The following is a 22322-nucleotide window of genomic DNA, read 5'->3' on the forward strand; positions in this document are numbered from 1 at the left end:
CTTATTTTTTATTCAAAGATTTACACTGGAGATGACAATTGGGCATCTCCAAAACCGTTTTAGTGTGATGGAAAATACGCACAAAAATACTGGAGATACATGTTAATTTCTCTGCCATAAACCACCCTCATTGTATTAACACTTGAAATTCACCTCAATATATGACGCTCTATCAAATGTGCATGCTCCTTTTCCCCCGTCCCCATCTTGCTCATCAATAGTTATCGACAGATTTTTAAAATAGCAATCCAAAGTCATCCGTGGTGAAATCTAACCTCTGGGTTTTGTTATTTACGTCAATGTACCGGTGAGAGTGCGCTGCGGCGACTGCTTGCCATTTCTCATTAAGAGCAACAGCAGATTTGGCCTCCCTTCTATTAGTGGAAATCATGAGCGAGAAAGAGAGAGACAAGAGAGACAGTAGGTGTGTGAGAAAGAGAATGATAGAGAGAGAGAGAGAGAGAGAGAGAGAGAGAGAGAGAGAGAGAGAGAGAGAGAGAGAGAGACAGAGAGAGAGAGAGAGGCAAAGGGGGGAAAGAGTGAGACAGGAGAATCAGATATAGACAAAGCCACGATAGCAAGACAGACCAAGAGATAAAGAGAGGGAATAGCAGGGAGAGAAGTTGGGGGTGGCAGCACAGGAAGCTGCCTCCTCTGTCTATTCTGAGGGTTTCGTTGCTGCTCTGCCTTTGAGGCCTCGCTAGTGTCACATTAAGATCATCCATTTGAGGATCTGAGACAAGCCTTTGATGTTCTTGTGCATACACAAACAGGAGAGTGGAGTGCTCCTTTGACAATTGCCAACTCTACAGAAATATCTTTTTGTATTCAGAGTCTCTGGCCTGCTAGGGACTATGTTATCATCAGAGGGTGCAGAGCAAACTGGTGAATAATTTAATTCACCTGTTCATATTTCATCACTGAATACATTAGATTTTTTTTTTCACCCATGCTTGTTCTAAAATGTTGAGGGAAACATGTTCCCTTCGTCCGTGCTGTCATTGCTTGAGTCACATTTTGGCAGGTACAGAAGGTGGACAAAATAATAGAAATGCCCAACAGTGTAGGAAATCAAATACCTACCAAGAAGGACAGTAAAAGGCTCAGAGTATGTGGAGAACAAGCGAAGAGAGTGAACATGTTGGTGAATGGACAGTACGTATGTAGAGGAGCACTGAGACATTCAATAACACGGAATCGTGTCTTCTTATTTTTAGGAATTAAAGTGGATAAAAGCCACTTCACATAGAGTTTTAAAGATGTGTATATCCACTATGGACTACAGTATAACTCATTAAACCACTCTTCTTCAGTTCTTTAAAAATGAGTATGGAGAGTTTCTATTTTTAAACTGTAAGAAAATTATGATGTGACCATGTTCGTGCACCGGAAGCTTTGCCCTCCTTGTTTCCTAATTGACCAGTTCAGAGACTGTGGCTGAAAAAAAGTAGTAGCCTTAGGGCATTTTTAAGGTGTTTTTTTTTTTTTGGAGCACCCCTAACATAATTGGCCTTTCATACTGCTGTGATCACTGAACTTCAAAACCCCATTAGAATCAGAAATTATTCTTGTAATAAACTGATGGCTTGTTTTGGCCTATGTATACTGTGATTCTGCCCAGTGTGAATTGGGCCGCGCTTCAGTCTGCTGCCTACAGTACAACATATCATAGAAGTCCACTAACACTCGTATTATCAGCAGTTGGCAGCCTGTACTGCTATTGTTAGAGGCTGTTTAAAATGAAACCCATCTAAAAAGAGAAAGATGATTCATTTTACTGAACAACTTTTCCAAGTGCTCATGGGTCTGTGCTCTGACCTCCTTATACCAGGGCATAACGGTTGTGTGATGGCTTCATTATAATGCTTTTCTGAATGATAGGCCTCCAAATTACTGACTTTGTAATACATGTACAGTTTTTTCTGGGTCTGTGTCACTAAGGGTGTGATTCATCTTTGTGTTTTTCTCCTCCTCCTTTTTCTCCACAATGTCCAATTCCCATTGTGTTACAGATGTTGTAACTGCCTGATTCTACTTTTGGCCTGGGGAGAGAGAAGGCAGTCGCACAGTCATAGTCACTGGGGAGGTCTGAAACTGTGTGTTCACAACAGACAACAGGGTTATCAGGCAAAAAGGTTGAACTTGGATCAACTCTGTTGTCTGTGTACTCTGCACCGTCTTCTGGCAAGGCATTGCATTGGTAACCTCTTACATTTCCAAAATGCAGGGCTGTTTTCAGTCTGAACGTTTAATAATATGGGCAGAAGTTCAGGCGTCGCCTGCGATGTCACCTTGTACAAGGAATGGCTAGAGCAGCAACATAGAAATGATCCCTCACTGGCTTCCCCGTCATGAACACAGCCACTTGTGTTTGTTAAAACACAGAACCAGAATCCCTGGGGATTCAACCTGGTTTTCTTTTGTGTCTGCAGTTGATTTTGCTATTCAGGAAATATTCTGATGTGTGGTTTTTTTAGTACTTATATTTATGTACAAGTGTTTCTCAAATCATTAAATAAGTCTGCAGTCTATCACCGAGGCACCAGCAGCTTGGCCTCTGATTATTTGGCCTCTTCAGAGAGCCAGTTAGATGCCTCATGGCGCTTTGAAAACTATAAAAGGGCTGACTCTTGGACCTCTTTAAAATCCGAGCCATACTGCTATTTGGCATTCAACTTAGCATGACTGACCTGTGTAGCTGCCTTTGTAATTGCAGTGTTCTCACTTAGAGCAAAATTTATTTTTCAGATGGTGTTTCTCTCTAGTAAACATGCACTTGTAGACTTTAAAAAGCACCCACTCACACACATAAAGACTTTGCAACTGTATTAGACAACAAACATTCACTGATGAGTAGGAAATAAGAGACCACTTCTACTGATGATTTGTGGGCACCCAGTTACAGCACTGGGCTTACAGTAACATTTTAGTCAAACATCAAGAATGCTGCACCAAAAATACAAACATCTCTCAGGGCACACACCCCCACAGATTTCCACAACACCCTTTCAGCCCTCTGACTTCTCACCACTCCATTTAGCCACAAGCAGATAGAATGACAACTTACGAATGAGAGGCACACTGGCATTGGCTGTCCCTAGCTTGTTGGTGGCGACACATGTGTAGTTCCCGTAACGATCCTCTGTCATGTTGGTCACTGTGAGGACTGATCTGGAGCTGAGGCTCTTGATGTCGATGCCTTGACCCTTGATAATCCTGAAAGCAGAACGCAAGCACAACAAATTAGGTTTTTATTTCTCACCTACACACTCAAAAAGCGCCACGGTGGGGAAGTGGCATTCATGGTGGGTGTAAATGTTTGTCGTCCTTTAGTGGATCTTCAGATTGTACGGTGCTTATGGTCGCCCTCTTCAGCAGATCTATTTATCCCTTGGCCTGACGCGTCTGTCTCAGAGAGATGCTTTGAGGGACTGAGAGGCGAGAGAAATGACCCAGGGGTGAACCTGCTGGGTGCCACTTGACATGTTGCTCATCGTTTTGCTGGGGGGCGGGGGGTTTCAAAAGAAATCACATTGCAGTTGTGCCTGACATCTGTGCCGTGAAGCAGATAAATTGTATAATTGTTGACTTTGGTGGTCGTGATGATCTTTAACAGCCTGTAGAGATTAAAATTCACTCTGTAATGGCATATGCTGTGCGTCCTCCTTGTGGGATTATTGTGGATATTAAAGCTGAGTTTGTTTTTACCAGTGTGGTTTTCTGTCACTGTTACAGTTTTCTGTCATAAACCATAACAAACCTCCACAGAAGAGACATGTTTCTGTTTTGGCCTTCATGTGCCCCCCCATGATCTCAAGCTTGGCTCGAGTCGCTCTGATTTTAAACACTATGTGTGACCTTATGTCCAACAAATATCCACAAATCTGTTGTTCCCACTCCCACAGTGACTTCCCCAAATGTTAGCCGAGCAGTCACTGATAATCTCGGCGGGTGTCTCGCCTCTTCACTAGTTCACCATCAAAATAGTCAATGCTCCCCTCTGTCATAGTGAAAGATGCCCTCCCCGCCCCTGCACAGACAAACACACACACACACACAAACATTCACCGACTTCCATTGAAGAATGAAAGCAGTGACACATCAAGAGAAAGATTCACTTGTCAAAGCTGTCACACTACTTCTGATAAAGACAAAGTGGCAGTAGCAATGCACTGATGGTATGGCGACATCAATATTTCACATACTAAGTGACTGGGAAATGAAATAGTCACAACCACTGATAATGTTGTATCAAAGTTATGTGATTTACAGTTTCTCTGTCCTTTTCGTAATGATGAGTAAATGTAGAAATCACCATTACACCACGTAAAAAGTCACAGAAAGAACAAGTCCTTGAATTAAGTAAAGACTACAATCATGCCAACTTGCCTCCTTAGCAATTTGAATAAATTGAATCCACCCCATAATTACAATTAGCACAGTGTGAGCTGATGATTGAAATTGTGCTCACTAGGAGTGGGTAAATGACGGGTAATGGGGGTAATTTGGTTTTTAAATTCAAGAACTGACACTTGAATCTAGACTGATTGATGTGTGTGTCACGAATGATTTAAGCCAGTTGGCGGCAAACATTATATTAGGATGCAAGGTGAGGACGAGGCATGAATGACTCGTGCCCCAACATTACGGTGAGTCCTCCCTGGAGGCTGGGCGAATGAGAGATCAAACAAATACAGTACACTGTCAGTGGGAAGAATCAAACAAACAAGACCAGTGGCTTTGACATCTGATCATACTGGTCATTATCAAGTAAAGGCATGCCTTATAAACCAAAAACTACAGTAGACTACTACTACTTTATACAATCCAACATGCAGACTTTTCTGTCAAAATTCAGGACACTGAATATAATATAAAATGTATATTGTACATGTTCTTGCTGTTCCACCTGTGTTTTTTTATTTATTTATTTAAATAATTTATAAAGGACGCTACTATCCAATAGTTTCCAAGGACAACACAAAGTTTGTAACACTTATTAGTATTGGTGTATAGTAAGACATCCAGTATACCAACCGTATCCATTCATATTCATGCATGTGTACCTAACCCTAATGCCCACTCGATGTGGCTACAGTTAGTTGTGTTCATGGCTCTTGTCCCTGCTCCGGTACATTTACATGCGTTACAGTAGCTTCCTACACAGTTTGAATGCATATTTACTGAGAGTTCACATGGATTTCATATGGATATCTTTCTTGCGTACATATTAAAAAACTCTTTGAAACTTAAGATGTTTAGTTTTAGAGTAGACAACCTTCCTGTCCTGATGGAATTGAATGTGCGAAGGGCTCCCGCAAAGCGCACATTACCACCAGTGTCGTGAGTGAGCTGTTGACAACAAAGCAGCGTCCAGTGGAAATCTGGGGTGATGCTGCTGATACACACTGTCAAAACAGTTCATATAATAAAACTGGGCTCACCTTTTCTCACCCTTGTACCACTCAAATGTTGGAGAAGGCACAGCAGCCGCCTCACACCTTAGCAGAGCTGTGCGTCCCAAACCAACTCCATGGCTTTTCATCTCATGGATAGATGGGGGAACTGGAGAAGAAAAATATATAAAATATGTCAACAGGGGGAAAAAAATGCCAATCTAAAGATGTATTATCACAAATGTAAGGGCAATTTAAAAGAAACTGTTTAAGTGATATCCAGACACAGCGCACTGGGAAATGAGGGTTGTTGACCTTGGAAATGACAACCTCCGACTTTGTGGTCAGTGCACACATTACATATTGTAAACTCAACACTCAAAGTCTACAGAGGCGGAGCTGGGGAGGGGAGAGGGCATCCATTCCGCGATGTTAGGAAAATGAAATGAAATGCACTGCATGGTGATAAATGGCTTAATGGAAGTTCAAAGACTCAATGGCAGAGGCAGGTTTTGTGAATGCAGAATGAGGCTCTTTTCATGTGCAGAAATGTGGTGTAAATCTCTTTGCCAGTGTCATGAAGGCAGCTTTACATATGGACGGATTCTAAAGCAGCCCGGTCCTTTTGTGCTTCAAATATTTACCCGCTTATAGTAGCACAGCCTTGAAAGAAATGAAATTAATTAATTGAATTTATATAGACTTGCAACAACGGGCAAAAACCAGCCACACAATAAGATTTCAGCACCCTTCCCTATTCACATTATGGGAATGAAAATGTTTCTCTTGTTACATTTGTAATTATTGGCTATTATCGGAGTGATGCTGAATTTATAAACTGCGGGGGGTAAGAGATTGGGGACAGAGAGTGCTTACTGGAAGCAGAACTGTTCCTTGCAGACCTGAATGTGCAGAGTGGATCATACCCACCAGTATTATTATGACTGTATTAATCAACCAGGCAACAGGAGAACCAATCATAACAAGGCATCGGGCTCAATCTGACAGTATGTGTTATGTAAACCTGGCAAGACTCCCTAAGGTCTGACAAATAATAAATGTGTTCAGAGCGCCAAATCAGATGCACAACCGTTTGACATACAACACAAGCAAAATTACTTTATGCCATTCATACAGATTCTGATTAAAAACCATGCGATACTTGGAAAAAAGCTCACTCTCGGGGTCAGTCCTGCAGCAAGCAGTAAATTGCCCATCCATGTCTGAAAGTGAGATGTAGTTTGGACTATTTATATTCCTGACAATGAGTCTTTAAGAATGACCTGTCAGTCAGAGCTCGAGCCTGTATCCAGTGGAATGGCTTGGCCAAGTGCCTGCAAACCTTTACATCCAATTGCATTTGGAGATGTTCCTAAAGGATGACCTCAGCACGGACCTCTGCCGCTAACCCTGCACAAACACAACACAACACGACACACAAGGCACTAAGTGGCATCACACTCACACCCAAAAGTGCAACGGCAGTGACAAATTAATACAGGGAAAAGTCTGAATATGCTCCGCTCCTACACAACAGCAGGGTGGCTCTGACATGTATTCCAGGTATGAGAAAATAACAACATGCTTCATTAGAGCAAATATATGCATTCCTTTGAGACGGTGGTACTGCCAAACAACTGAGCCTCATTTTAATGTAGAGGAGGCAGCGTGTGTGTGTGTGGATAGTGTCTCTGCCAACCTGTGAGAGTCCACATAGCGAGATGGGGTGTGACGCAACAGATCTGTGTGAGGTGCAAAAGACACATGTGAGCATTTGTACATGTTGTGTATGATCATGAGGGAGAGGCAGAGCGAGGTGACAGCGTGCTCTGTGATGATGGATGCCCTTTCACCAACCTCCTTCTGCATCCTAATGAGCACATTCATATGACTAGTGTATGTTGATTTTCTGTCCTTGCATATGTGTGCCAATTATACAGCTATTTTCCCTCTTCCGCAGCTGAGCTGAATAATATGAAGGACTTGAGACAGTGAATTAAGCGATGGGTTATGCTAGAGCTTTTCCTGTTCATTTATCACTGTATGAAAAGTTGGATGCCATGCTGGGGGGTATTAGTAGACCTTGACTGGATGTCTGTGCTTGCTGTGTCTGTGTGCGTGTATGTGTGCAAGCTCTGTGTGTGCATGCATGCACCCTTGTGTCTATGAACTATCCGAAGAACCAACACTTTTCTGACTTCCGATGTGTATCTGGTTTAATCACAGCCGGCATTAGCAGTCACCGCACCATAAAGACAGCCAACAAAACAGTTACAGACTTGTCTTTTTGCAGCGGAGCTACAACAAGCTGCAGCAAAGAATAGGAGGATGGCTAAAGCTTGTGATAAGTCAAATCAGAGTCTTGACAGATGACAATGTGCACCAGAAATACTAAAAAAAGTAGAAGGGGAACAAGGAGAAAAAAAGGTGGAGTTCTCTAGAGCAGAGAAATATAAATAAGCAATAACAAGTATGACAAAATCAATGCAGTATGCCGACCGACAGAGGCTTAGTGAATCCTCGTAATCCTCCATTGGTGTCATTGTGCGGAGTCATTGATTATCTGAAGCCTCTGAAAGCTCCAGGGTGACCTGGCTGTCGTGCTGTACAGTTACTTGGACAGTGCACATGGTGGCCCAGGCAGGTGTGTCAATACTTGAGACCTCACACACTGAGCAACTGTCTTTCATGGTAACACCGAGAACACAAAGCCACTGCCATATTGTCTGCTGATTTCTTCCTTGAAGGACGGAGCACTGTGATGTGTTTCCTTTCATTTACTACCAAACAGATCAACTATTTTTTTCAGAAAAGAACATTGTGCTTTCTTTGTTAGACTCAAAGTGGAAATTAGATTTCTTTCCTCTATCAGGGGTTGGTTAAAATACCAGCAAGCAAATTAGATTAAAAAAACCCCGACAACAACAAAAAAGTCATTAAGAAATTTTTGGTAATCAGCATGCATAATGGGCACAACAGGTTTGTAAAGGCTAAACTATGAATCCAAACCAAGATTTCTCCTTAAACAATCCAGTGTCAGAACAGGCCCATATACCATCCATCATCATCCTTCTTATCAAGGCACCACGCAAGTTTCTTTTCTGCAAAAGAGAAAAAAAGTCTAAAGTAGCAGGGGCCAAGGTAATTGTCAGCCTTACCACTCAAGTCATACAATTCCTGCAACATTTTGGAATATATAATAATAATAAAAAAATCCCCCCATGGCTTTGTAGGTGGTCCAAAATGCTATGACTTTATATGCATATCAATAATACCAATTTGGATTTTGGCACTGGGATCTGTTAAGACAGATCGCAGCCATAAAATCCAGTCCAATCCAATAATTCCAATTTCAACTTGCTGGCATGTCCTATATCATCATATATTGTGTAATGTGCCATCAGAATGTGGAGAGTAATGCAAAGCAGTGCACTAAAAAATCATGAAGGCCCAATAATCCAGGTAATTTAGTGTCTAGAGAATGCTGTGGTGCTGTTAATCATGCCTGTAGTCCTGGTGACTCCACCAGATGGGGGTGAGGGGTTGGGTCCAGGAATAGCACAGGCACGGCAGAGAAATGGGTGCTGTAAGGCCCTGCCAGGTGACAAATGGCCAGTTGCAGGTTGATCACAGACCGACCTCCATTACATCGGCCCTACATAGAGGCTGTCATCAAAATAAAGATGACGTGTCCAATTGTAGGTCTGTACAAAGTGAATGAATACAAGCATGTTAATGATGAATAAAGTGTCTGACCTTCTATCTGATATTAATGGACATGGTTTGCGTAGAGAGCATTGCACCTTAATGTACAGGGCTTCGCTGAGTCGCTTGCCTTAAGCAATGCTCATGTGACTATTAATGATTAATTGGTGTGCTTCAAGATTGAATATGATTTATTTAGCTACAAACTATTGTTTGCCAAGAGAACCCACAGAACGCAGGCTTTTTAATTAAAAGATCAATTAATAACCCTACCTCTTCAGCCAGATTTGAAAATGAGTTTTCATTGCAATTAAGAAATGGACTCATCAGTGCATGACTTATCAGCTTACACACAGAGACACTGTTCCCCACTGCCATCTGTGGGCTTCATTGTCCTGTTTTTTTGTCAGTCAGGAGTGGTTCTGCTGCCAAGATTTATTAATTCATTAAGATTTCCATTCAGAACAGCTAGGGAACATTGTGTTCCTTCTTTTTGTACAATGCAAAGCATATAAATAACCAGCCTAGCGTGGAGGACTGTGTGGGTCAACAGTAGCAGAAATTCAATCTATTGTCTGCGTTAAACACTAAATTGTTCAAGGTACACAATTTCTACATATCATTCTGAATACACATCTACAGTTAGATGGTGATGTGCTCTCCTGAAGACAGGAACATCTTTAACCCATTACTAGAGTTCAGTAAGCCACCTCTAACTCTGCAAGCATGCAGAAAATTAGCTGTGGTAGGCAATTCCCTTTTGTTAACGTCCCAAAGATATTTTGATCACTCATTTAAAATCGAAGATCAAGCTAATAGATGAAGCTGCTGTGTGTCAATCTATTCTGAAGTGGTACTAGAAAGAACATTTATTTTGCAGAAGATTCAAGATTCCGCTCATTTATTCATGCCCCGCATGCAGCAAGGAATCCAAATAGCAATCAAGACGAGAGCTTTGGAGAGATGTAGAGAGATGGATTTACACCCAAACAGCTCGAGGGTACTGGCTTTAACTCTACTTAGGACTGGATCAGAATCCAATTCTAGGAAGCCTTCTCTTTTGAATTGAAAGCCACAGTATTTCAATTGATACAGCAAACTGTCGACAAATGCTCAGTTGAGACTTTGTGCCTGATGTTAAAATACTCCCTACACCAGATTTCATTCAACTGTGGAGTGAACATTCATTGTACCTTTGATCTGACAGTGCTCTCCACCACTGCACCCAGGCACGTCTGGACACACTCAGACTCGTACACACAGTATGCAGGGGATGCATTTCTATCATAAACAAAAACTATGAACATTTATGCAAATGTCACAGTAATTGTTCTTGAGAAAAAAAATGCTAATAATGTGCAAATATGCTCACACTCCACTAATAGATGTTTATTTTCTAGTCATTACTTGACATTGTACTATTGCATGGTCATAAAGACGTTCGTCCTGACTACAAGTAAACAGGTTTTGCCTCTTATTTATCTGAGATGGTCATGACTCCCCTGAACAACTCTGTCAGGGGAGTCAGAGGAGCATGTTGTGGGTGTAGCTACCAGAGAAGGACCTGAATTCCAAACAGGCCGGCATGACCGAGGCTTTAAAAAGAAAGGCAGGGTCAGTGCAAACAAAAGACAAGGTGATGTAAAGAATTGGGAATATTCTAAGTATACCCCTGCATTTCAATTATGCCTAGAAATCTATCAATATTATGGCTGTAATAGCGCAGCAGTTCTAATGTTCATGCTCGTAATTAATTAAAAATGATCACAGTTTTGTTGGCCAATTATATTAATCAGGAAAGAAAGTGAGGTGCTCTTCTTTTTATAAACACAGCCATGATGAGTATGTGAGCAGGATTCACAGCTGCAGGGTACTGGGGGAGGAAGGAGGCGTACAAATGGCTGGCAAACTTGGAAGCACACAGGGCACAGCTTCACTCTGCAAAGCAAGCAAAACCTTGCTATGGAGGCAAAACGAGTGATGTTGAGGAGTGAGTGCCCGCCTGCACTGGTTCCTTCATCAAGATCGGAGCGGATGAGATCATGCAGAAAAAGTAGAGAACAAAAGAAAAACAAAGTTGCATCTATTGAGTGCAAGATACCAAATTAAACCTCCAGGTGCACGTCAAAGAGCATTCTATTGATTTAAGAGTGGTTCTATGAGTCTGAATATCCAGCTCCAACTCCTCCAGAAATGTGGCACTTATCTGCCTCCTCCACATCAATAATTCAAACATCTGTGCTGCTAACATGGCATCGACTGATTTGTCTTCTTTACACATTTATTTCCTTAAAATCGACTTGTGGCAGCTTTGTGATTATCACATGGACGGAGAGAGATGATCAGAACATCTGGCAGGGCTTCAAACAGCTTCAGTTTGAGGCATGTGCAACAGTGACGAGCAAATAAAATGTAGCAGAACAAGACAGTTGGTTGTCTGTGTTCTTTCCACGTGTGACTTAAGTTTGTGCAAACTGCCATATCCCATTTTGGAAATGTGGCGGTGTTCAAACTCTGTAGTGTCACTCATTCAATGAGTGAGAGAAGACAGCTCTCTCTGGAGGGGGAATGTTTCTGAAGTACAGAAGAAGGTCAGACACCTTTGATTTTTTTTAGCCAGAGTAGAGTTCTTGTTATTGTTGTGTGTGTGTGTGTGTGTGTGTGTGTGTGTGTGTGTGTGTGTGTGTGTGTGTGTGTGTGTGTGTGTGTGTGTGTGTGTTTGTAGTTAGAATATGAACCTTTCATTCTACAACAAGGTGGCTTCATTAATTAATCAAACCCTGGCTTTTTATCTCAGGCGGAGGTTTTCCACAGTGGTTTCCTTCTAATTCATCCCTCAGACTAGATGTGATGTTTATGCCTATGAGCCGCACTGTGCAGCGAGAATTTCAGCCAATAGCTGCAACCACCTGCAGTGTAGATGAATATGTAAATTTGAAAAGTAGGTCAGAGATCAAATTTCATCAGGTAAAATCACCACTGAAATATCCTTTTGCCAAGCAGGGCTTTTTAGCCAATCTGATTCTCCCGTGACCTTCTGCATGACTGCCGTCATTCAGGTTTAGCTGATAAAAGTATCCAGCCACCATTCATTCATCACCAGACATACAAAGACAAGAGGTGCAGGCCAGTAATCTAATTAATGCTGTCTGATTAAGGTAGTCTTCTGAGCCTTGGAAACATGCAAGCAGAGGTTAAACATACTGGACTTAACACTTGGAAGTAACTGCACAATGACAATGTCCATCATATCATAGGGAGCCAAATGGCAGGCTTAGTGTTATAGAAGGCCTGGTGTTATTAAAACTCCAAACATGCAAGAGCTTAATTTTGTTTTCATTACTTTGGTATGCTTATTTTAATTAGTGGCCTTAATCTGCAATTAGCCCAGAGGTCAACTATACTCTTAGCTTAAAAAAAGGAATTGTTTGAAAAGAGAGAGAGAGAGAGAAATTGTTTAGACATGTATTTAATTAGACTGTTAACCCATGAAATGTCAGTGTCACTCATTCTTATGCGGCCTTATTAAAACAATAAGAGATAAATAGTGCAGACATGACGAGTTGATGTTTGTGACTTTAACTGATTCAACCATCATTAAAATAAAGATACAGTGAGAGGATCAACACTGATTCTCCAGCAAGGTCAATGATGGACAAATATTAATTAAACCTGTATGAAAAAAATGACCTACTGTATATGCAATATATTCTCTCATTTCACTGTGATATCATAAAAGGTTTATTAACTTTAAAGCACTAATGGCACCTTTCTCGTTGTTAACGAAGAAAAATCTGACACCTGCAGAGGGTGATTCTACAGCCAAGTTAAACAGCTGTATTAACACACCTCCATGTAGTTTAATATTTCAAATGCAGTACATTTCTTGCACCTCACTATGTAATTATCCTCTCTTGTTTGAGTTTAAATGTCAGCTAACGTCTATATCTTAATTCAGAATTTGGCACACAAGCCTTCATCGAAGCACGCTCGGGGGCACCTGCTGAATAAAGTCTGATGTGTGACAGTGGAGCATGAATGATACAGTAGATTGGGATATGGTGCAAAATGGTTCTCTTTTTCCTTCACAGAGGGAGAATGGCACCAGGGTGGAGAGGAGGCAGTGAAGAGTGGCCACCAGCTGGCTCTGGCTCTGCCTGCTGTGGCCATATCAGCCGCTCCAATGGACAACTTTAATTCATTTATTCAACCCCCTTATCTTTGTAAATGAGCACGTGTCACCAGTCACCATGTTGGAAGAGTGACCAGGCAACTTTCATGAAAAAAATTACTTTACAAAATGTTTAGAGATCTGATTCACTGAGTATTAAAGTGACATGACACAAAGCATTTAAAGTTTTGAAGATTTAGCAACCACATCCACAGCCATTTGAAGCTGTTCTCAACCAAAGTTCCCTATTGCTTCTATAAAGTCTGTTACGTGTTTTGTTTAGCCAAGTCTCATACGCAGCATTCTGAATGTAAAACAGCTGCAATAAAATTCAGGACCTTTCATGTATGAGGTGCTTCTGAGGCCAGAGAAGTCTGACTCTATGGAGCCACATATTGGCCATAACTTAAACAGGGTGTCAAGAATTATGAAATATTTATAACCAAAGGGGGAGATCTCAAAGATTAACGCTTTGTGCAGACACAGGCTGCCCCATCACCTAGGCTAAACTAATTACTGCAGACAGATATTGAATTAAGACTTGTCAGAGAGATGTGGCATATGTGTCACAGAGCTGCTGCAAGAGAGGTTTTATGTTCACTGGAGCTACCTATCAACACTGTCTCATTAAACCACATACAACATGTGTAAATCTAAGAACTACATGGTACTTTATGGATTCTGATATTTATCCTAGCTTCTTTAAATCCTTTAAAAAACAAATTCATTATTCCAAAACTGTACAGTCATTCATCTTGCAACAAGCTCATGGTCTTCATCAATCATGGACTCTAAAAGTCGGATCTCAAAGTATTCACTTGGCATCCTGCTGCTGCTTCTGAGAACAGTACCCAATTCTTTGTGATTTACTCATTATAATCCATAGTATTTCCCCAAAACATCTGATATGCTGCAGTTAGGCTGGGTATAATACAGGACTTCCATTTCTCTGCTCAGATGGCAGAAGTAATGTGTGAGTTAAAAGCCTGTACAGTTACTCCAATTGCATTTTGAGACAATTCCTATTTCCGCAGTGAAGAAAAAAAAGAAAGAAAGACTCTACTCTTCCTAGAGGATTATGTAAAATGACACATTAAACTGAAACCATCAGCAGTTTTTGGGGACTAATTTTTCAACCATTAAAAATCATTAAAAGGAGTCTACAAAAGATACCTGGATGATTCTGCTCTATGATACGGATCCATGACAAAGAATAACTAAGTGGTCAATGACAGGAACAGCTCTGTAGCTCTGGGAGCTTCAGATAAGTCTGGGCAGTGGGCAAATACTGCGTCAACACCTGACCAACTGCAGCATCCTCCCACCCAAAGTGTCGCTCCAGTGCTCAAGCTGTGGTGACTTTGTCTGACAGCAAAGGAAAGTCTTCCTAATCAATTCACTCAGTGTGGATAATAAAGCACATACCCCTGCTGTCTGGCTTTAAAATTTGGCGTCTATGACAAGCCTTATCAATCATTGTGAATATCTCCTTTGTTCTGCAACATAAAGACACTGCCAGTTGTCAAAGCACTTTTCATCCTTGAACCCATGTCTCAGCTGAGCTATAAATAACTGGCCTCTAAAACTCCACTCAGGCCCAGCTCATTAGAGCCAGGCATTACACAGAAATAATGGCCACAACTTGGTTTTATAACAAAGCCAGAATGAAATCTGCTTTAACACAGAGGGGTGGAAATAGAGTACACACATTACTGGACTGTGGTTGTTGTAAAAAAAAAAAAAAAAAAAAAAAAGAATTAAATTATAAAAACTGTGCATGAAATAAAATATTCCATTTCTTTAAAACTTGAATTAGAAAACTTACATGATTAACTCTCAGGATATGACTCAGTAACTGGGCCAGGAGGAGTCTTTTTTTCTTTCAGTCGTCCCCCTCCCTCCATCTCTCTAGCTGACTGTCTGATAAGCTTTGCCAAAAGTAAGATTTAGCACAGGGCATCTATGCAGAAACCTCCATGAATAACAGTGAAGTAAATGCGCACTTTTAAAAAGAGAGGGAAAGGCAATAATTGTCCAGCACCCATTCCTGCTCATACTAGTGGTGATTTCCATGTGGCCACGACAGCTAAAGCCCAGTATCATTCATTAATGCCCTGGCTCCTCATTACTGTCTTCTCACACTTTTGAAAGACTCATTACCTGCATAATGGAATAGTGCTTAGAACAGTCAGACCTTTCCTTAGTGTGAATTAATCACCTACATGCACAGACAAAAAGGGAATTCTCACATTAAATATTAAGAAACTTCAAGCTCCAGCTTTCTACTTTTTCAAACTTCCAGAAGGTGCACAGTCAGGGACATGACACTGGTATCATTGAAGACTGCCCTGGTGTCTTTCTTGAGTCTGTAAGGCCAGTGCAGAAAGAAAAAAGGAAGCAAGGAAGGAGAATGAGATATACTTACAGTTGACTGTGACTTTTACTGTTTTGGTGTCAGGAGAGGCGATGTCATTTAAAGCGCTGCATTCGTAGTCTCCAGCCTGGTCCCTTGTGATCCCGGTGATGTTAAGATATTCGCCACTGTCATATTTCCTGGCTGGAAATAGAAAAATGGAAGCAAAGTACTTACACCATGTCTACAAAGAATACAAACACATCACAGAAACAGACACAGCACACACTCTCTGTATATAGCGCAAGGCTTTCTGTGGCCTATGGTTAGTGTGTGGAAAGGCCTCATTTGTAGTAAATAGCTTTCAAGTGTAAACCTGAGTAGGAGATGCAATGCGATTAGGTATTGTACTGCACCCCTGATTACCTTCCCTGCATCCTAATATAGCAGTGGATTAGCAGCGCATCGATCCATTCAGACTGATATGGTGGCAGGAAATAAAATAATGGTGTATTTCCTGTCATCCGCTCATCATTTGCTCAACTCCACTCCAGTTAGAGCTACTTCCTGGAAGACAGACACATTTGATGGCTCAATGCACATGTCAGTGCTTTACTGTTAGCAAACGGTGCCAAAGGCAGGAGCAGCATTGCACCATGACTGGCATATTGGCAGGGGCCTTGCACCCAAAAAGTTGAAGTGAGCACAAAATCCACACAAATCCAATGCACAGATGATGCTTAAGAAACATAGTTGAAAGTGGCACAGGAGCATTCTAGCTCCCACTGCTAATGTGTTACTTTAAATATATCACTGTATAACCACAATGATCAGGAATAAATACAGTATAAAGGTGAATTTGTGATGACACCGGGGATATGAAGTGCACACTGTCATTTTATATCTGATATATGTAGATGACTCAGTGTTATAAAATCAAATTTGTCTCAATCAACAGTATCAGTGATTTTAGCATAGACATGCCACTCACTGTACTATTTAATAATGGAGCTACAATAAATTATTGATTAGTTGTTGGACATAAAATCAATCAGTAACTATTTTGATAGTCAATTAATCATTCTAGACACTTATCAAGTACACCCTGGTCCGAGCATCCCAAAATAAACTGAATATGTATGAGTTTTGGATTGTTGACTGTAAGAAACACGTTATTAGGATACATCATCTTAGGCTGTGGGGAATGATAATGCTATTTTTACTGACATCTTATAGGAAATGAATAATCAATATGGAAAATAATTGTTTGCTGGTGCCCTTTTGACATATTCAAACTGTCTGCAGCGAGAAGAAGATGAAATGAATTAGCCCTGAGCAGTGTTTGCTGTTTGGTTATATGTCAGATTAAAGGCCAAATCTTGGTAATGACAGCCATCAGCAAAATAACAAAAAATACTTAATATCTGTCCTGATTATCATAATTTGTTCCATAGCTTCCATGAATGGATGGTTGTATGGATGGGTGAATGGATGGATGGATTTCTAACCCAGTGGTGTGAAATCTATTTATATACAGTAAACTCTTCAGAGTGATAATAGTGGTTTGGTATAGAAGAGGTGTGGATGGATTTGGAAGGCATGGGGATCAAACAGTGCACAATCAAGCACAACTGAGCTGAATGTACTGTTCAGAAAGCCATAAAGACCCGACACTGACTCAGCAATATCTCATAAAAGGACAGCTACAGTGAAGACAATCCATGTTTCAGGAGTGGAAATGCTGCCACTTTATGCTGCCAATCTTTCCTGTAAGTGAGCAGAATTTTTATATAATGTCACTTTCTTATTCGAACCTTGGTGGCTTTTTATCTGATAACTATGATGTCAAAAAAACAAAACTTGAAACTCAAGGTACTGTCGATAATGAGCTTTCCCATCTCTTCTCATACTGTTGTGGTAGCAACAATGGAATCTGAAAATCTTGGCAAAGATAGTGGCCGCTATGCAAACAACAGCAAAGGAATGAAAATGTTTGAAAAACTGATCCATAAACAAGCACCGGATGTGTCTCCAAAACAGAGTAATATGCCAAGAGTGCACAGGGACAGCGACATAACACAAAGGGCTCTATTTTTGTGATGGTGCATGGCACATGGCTGGGCTTTGTACCAGTGTTGAAGCAGTTTTTATTGGATGCACACAGTTTTTTTTTTTGTTGTTGTTTTTTAAACTTAATCCCACTGATGTGGGACGGGATGTGGAGTACAGAGTGTGTCAGAATATCCATCAAATGGTAGAGTGGCAGTCTGGTGTCAAAAATAACAAATCTGTGCTGAATAGGGTGACATAAACATCCTCCACCTATATCTTTTGGCCCTTATGGACTAGTACTACTACTTTTTCCAAGTAAGATGAGCTGATACTGAAATGTGACGTCAACCAACTGCTGGCCACTGATTGGCCAGAGCATCAACACTGAAAGAGTCGCGAGCACGACATCCGACACGAGAATAATATAAAGCCTGCTTGTTTTGAGAATACACCAGCAACAGTGACCAGTGATCTGTAGTGCAACTGTGTGATCAGAATGGGAATTTTGACTTGACTGAATATTTGCCCCAATCTCACAAATCTCTAAAGGGCACCAGGGAGTCGGTAGATAAATGCACGACAGGACAGTTTTTCAGTCCCTAAATATGATCAAAAAACATTCAAATTAAATGTAAATATAGTTGATGCATGAAATATTCTTGTCATAGCTTCAGTCCAAGTGCTGTGTGGCTGTGCTCAAACCCACAGCCCTCAGTAATATACCTTGAATTAAAGTTATAACAGATGTAGTGGGATCACATATTATCTGTTCCACTGAATAAGTAGGTCTCCCGCTCAGTTAGGCTATCCAAACCTGCACCGCTGCCTTTTAAATGACTCCACATCTGCCTCAAAACTGTGAAAATGAGAGTGAAAAAAAAACAAAAAAACACCAACATTTTTTGAAAAGAATAGGCTTATCTTTCCAGCCTGTTGTCTTCCTCGCAACATTAGTTCTTAGAAAATAAAAACAATAAAAAGCAACAAGAAAAGGCAAAACAAAACAAAACAAAAAAATATTTAAAAAAGAAAACAATTTAATCTCATTGTCACGTTCTGGCAAGTTTTCCTTTTGCAATAGCAAGTGGTGCTGTGGAATTTAATGTGGACTCATACCACAGACTGTGCTTCATAATGCACCACTGATTCACAGAGAGAGAGCAGGAAGTGTGCATGTGTGTCAGTGGGATCATTATGTCCACTGTACACGTCAGTGCTAAAATTAGATATTCATTTTAATGAATGTCTGCATATTGCAAACACAGCCTTTATGGATTTTTGTGAACCATTAGTGATCTGGACTACTCTACGTCTACGGTATATCTGGCTTGTTTACTGCATATGGTGATCGATGCTACAAACCACGTCATACAAGGCAGGGTTATTTTGCTAAAAGAGCTGCAGACTTTCATAGGACTTTATGTCTCAGTGCCCTGTGTTGACATGGTTGACCTATACATTGCCCTGAATGTCCAGCTCCGTTGTATTTCACCGTAAGAGGGAATTATATATACTCACTATGTGGAAATCCTCTGTGTGCACTTGTGTCTTTTACTATAGGCAATGAAATCAAAAGCAGTGACCCATGTGTGCTCAGTGCTTCCAATACCATTTACCAAATGGCTCGATCAAATGCTGAGGTTTCCACAGAAATGCACAGGAACTTGTTTTGTCACTTCCTGGGGAAAACAACCAATCACTTATTTTCCACTGGGGAGGGTTGGTTGTGTAGGGCACATTAGAGCAACAAAATGAAACTCACACATGAAACAGACTGCAGAGAGACTCCTCTATGAAGATGGTTGTGCGGCAACCAGAGCCACAGGAAAAATACAGATAGATAAATAGATGGGGACTTAGATACAGTAAATACTTTATTTATCCCCTAGATGCAAATATTTTCATAGTCAACAGGAGCTTACGTATATGCCAATAACTGCACTTTTCCAAGGTGTCATGCATATGTATTTTGACCTTTTGTCAAATGCATTTTAGGTCACTGACAACAGTCATTATGCAAAACTTCTTTCAGGTGAAGGTGTTCAGAGACAATATTTTAGTGTTATGTTAACGGGGAAATAAGAAATTTTGATTTGAGATGTCAAAGTGAGTAATGTATTTTGTGCAACGACAACTGCAGCCAAAATAGTGCCGTTTTTAACCTTGCCATTACGGCCTGGGACCATTTTGGGACCATTTTGCCAATTTAACCCAATCTTGTGTGCTTAAACGCCAACAGTATAAAAACTATGTACAATAGGATCATCTATGCTATTCAGCAGCACTCAGTTTTGGCCAAAGATATGTTCTGCTGGCATCTAAAACCACATGCATATTGTTGGTACAGACCCTGCCCTCAGAGGACACCTGGATAACTCACCACAGTGATTGTTTTACAAAGTCGTCCTGACCGCAGGGACATGTTGGTGAAGGCAGAGTGTCCACCTACAGAAACCCTCCTTACTTTTCTGTGCTACCAGGCAGTTACAAATGTGATTTAAGATGACACGGTACATTGTAGTTTTGCCTGCTAAAGAAATGATATTCAAAACTTTAGTAAGTTTTTTGGGCATAAACTTGTACAGTAGTGAGCGAGCAATTTTCTTGATGAAATTGCCACCTATTGACTGTGTTTCTGCGTTTTTGTGTGGTGGAGATTTCTTAGTAAAACAGTGTTTATGTGGACACTGTGCTGTCTGCACCTTCTCAGATAATCTCCAGTCAATTCAGTTTATTTACAAAACATTTAACATACAGATACAGTTCATGATCTCCAGCAAGATAAAGTTTTAATGGTAAATTTATGTGCAAAGGATCATTCTATCTTTAGACGGCATAAGTGCACAGATGACCAAAATTACCAGTTTCTTCCATGTTGAAAGCAGCTGATCTGACTTTTAGTTGAGCTGAAGTTTTACATTTCATGTTCATGAGACTTTTTTCATGTAGTTCACATTAATATAAGACAAAGTTTGTACTGGATTACTGTCATTCTTATCAATCATATCATCCACACCCGCTTGTAGGATTATAACACCCTCTTTAGTGGATTGAATAATCCTTGGAATAAAACATCTCAGGCGTCAAGCATCAGGATCAAGCACAAGTCTGCACTTTTGTCGGAGTAATTTAATTTGGTCTGAAGTTGTTCTGATCAAGGCTGCTTGTCTGGTGCCACCGGGCCTGATGTCAAAGTGTACTGCACTACAGACCACACTAAAACTATTATGTAGTTTAATTTCCTTTTGAGTGTCTTTTTAGTTATACATAATAAATGTATCCTGTCGATGCAACAAAGTGAGAAAGCATTAGCTAACAAATGTAGCTTTAATGATGAGAGAGTGGGTGCAAAACAGGTCAACTATGGTTGGTTGACCACATGATACAAAAAGCACCTGACTGATTCTCGGTGCCTCTGGCTAAGTGGTTTGAAAATGAGAACCGTGCATTTGAGTCAATATAACTTATGACTAACAAAATGAGCCCCATTTCACTGAACAATAAAGAGCAGATAAAAAAATGCAATGGAGATGACTCATGCCAATATACTGTATATTAGAGTGTGCATCCTGTTGAAATACAACAAATCAGCTACTGTATGTCTTATAGTCACAATGTGGAACATGTTCAGATACACCTGAGATTTTTTTTTTTCTTTTACATTTCTTCAGTGTGGACAAAGCATTTGTCCTGGAAACACTTATTTTGTGTTAATATGAATGCAGATTTTTGTGATAGCAGACAATCTGGCCTGTTATGCCGGGAAAGCACCAAAGAAATTGATGAAATTTACAATGGCTCCTCTCTTTCACAAGTTGCAGTAAGCTGAAGCATTAGGATTGGCATTTCTTAACAGATCACAGCCATTGTTAATGTCATTGGTTCTTCCTGTGGTTCTTCTGCTATTACGGTTGATAATGTCTGCTGTGAAAAAGGCCTGCTCAGTCTCTTTCACAATTCCTACACTATAAAACTAACAGTTCAATTTAACTGGTACAATCGTGAGAAAGCAGTGTGAGTAATAATGACTCCCACATTCAGCAGCATCCTTTGGAGATATCCACAGGTGGCAAGTAGGATTCCAATTAAATCAGTGCAGCTAAATATTCCAGTTTGCAAGTGCAGATGAATCAGAAAGAAAATGAAAATACCTTCACATTGCATCCCTGAGATGGTCGAACACTAATTGAGCCTCCAAGATCATCAGTCAAAATGAATGAAGTAGAAAGGGAGATGTAACATCTTCACTTTATAGTGATAGTGAAAATTATATAAATTTTTCCAAGCCCACAAAACGGCACCAGTGTCAGACTTTCATTCTGCTCTTACATCCCACATCCCTGTTATTACCATTAACCTAACAACACTGCTTAGTCAAGCTGAGGTATCCTCCCTCTGAATGTTTTATGCTACTCAAACAAGAACAACAAGGAAAGAAATACACTTTTGCTCTTAAATTAAATCAACACTTTGGTCCACATAAGATGTCTGAATGTGTTCTAACATAGAAAGTCATCCAGTACTGCTGGTAACAGCTAGTACTGAAATCACACTGTATTTGTTTTCCTCACTGATGATAGTGCAGACAACCTGTGCAGTCAGATTTTGGTAGTAAATCATTAACCATTACTGTATAGTGTGAGTC

At 40.5% G+C, this 22322-nt stretch overlaps 1 protein-coding gene across 4 annotated transcripts in view; it reads right to left on the minus strand.

Annotated features, from left to right (window-relative positions):
- negr1 (neuronal growth regulator 1) overlaps nt 1-22322 on the minus strand; it is a 134790-nt gene that overhangs the window by 36213 nt on the left and 76255 nt on the right. For all 4 annotated transcript variants that reach the window (XR_014595354.1, XM_083970753.1, XM_083970755.1 and 1 more), the window contains exons 4-6: nt 15698-15829; nt 5445-5565; nt 3068-3216 (exon numbers count right to left, since the gene is read on the minus strand). Coding sequence is in view for 3 of the 4 variants with exons in the window: in XM_083970753.1 (XP_083826879.1) it covers nt 3068-3216; nt 5445-5565; nt 15698-15829 (402 nt within the window). In the remaining variant the exon portion in view is untranslated. The remainder of the gene's footprint in view (nt 1-3067; nt 3217-5444; nt 5566-15697; nt 15830-22322) is intronic.

The sequence above is a fragment of the Trachurus trachurus genome (assembly GCF_905171665.1).
Source record: "Trachurus trachurus genome assembly, chromosome: 4".
In the NCBI taxonomy this organism is placed as follows: Eukaryota; Metazoa; Chordata; class Actinopteri; order Carangiformes; family Carangidae; genus Trachurus; species Trachurus trachurus.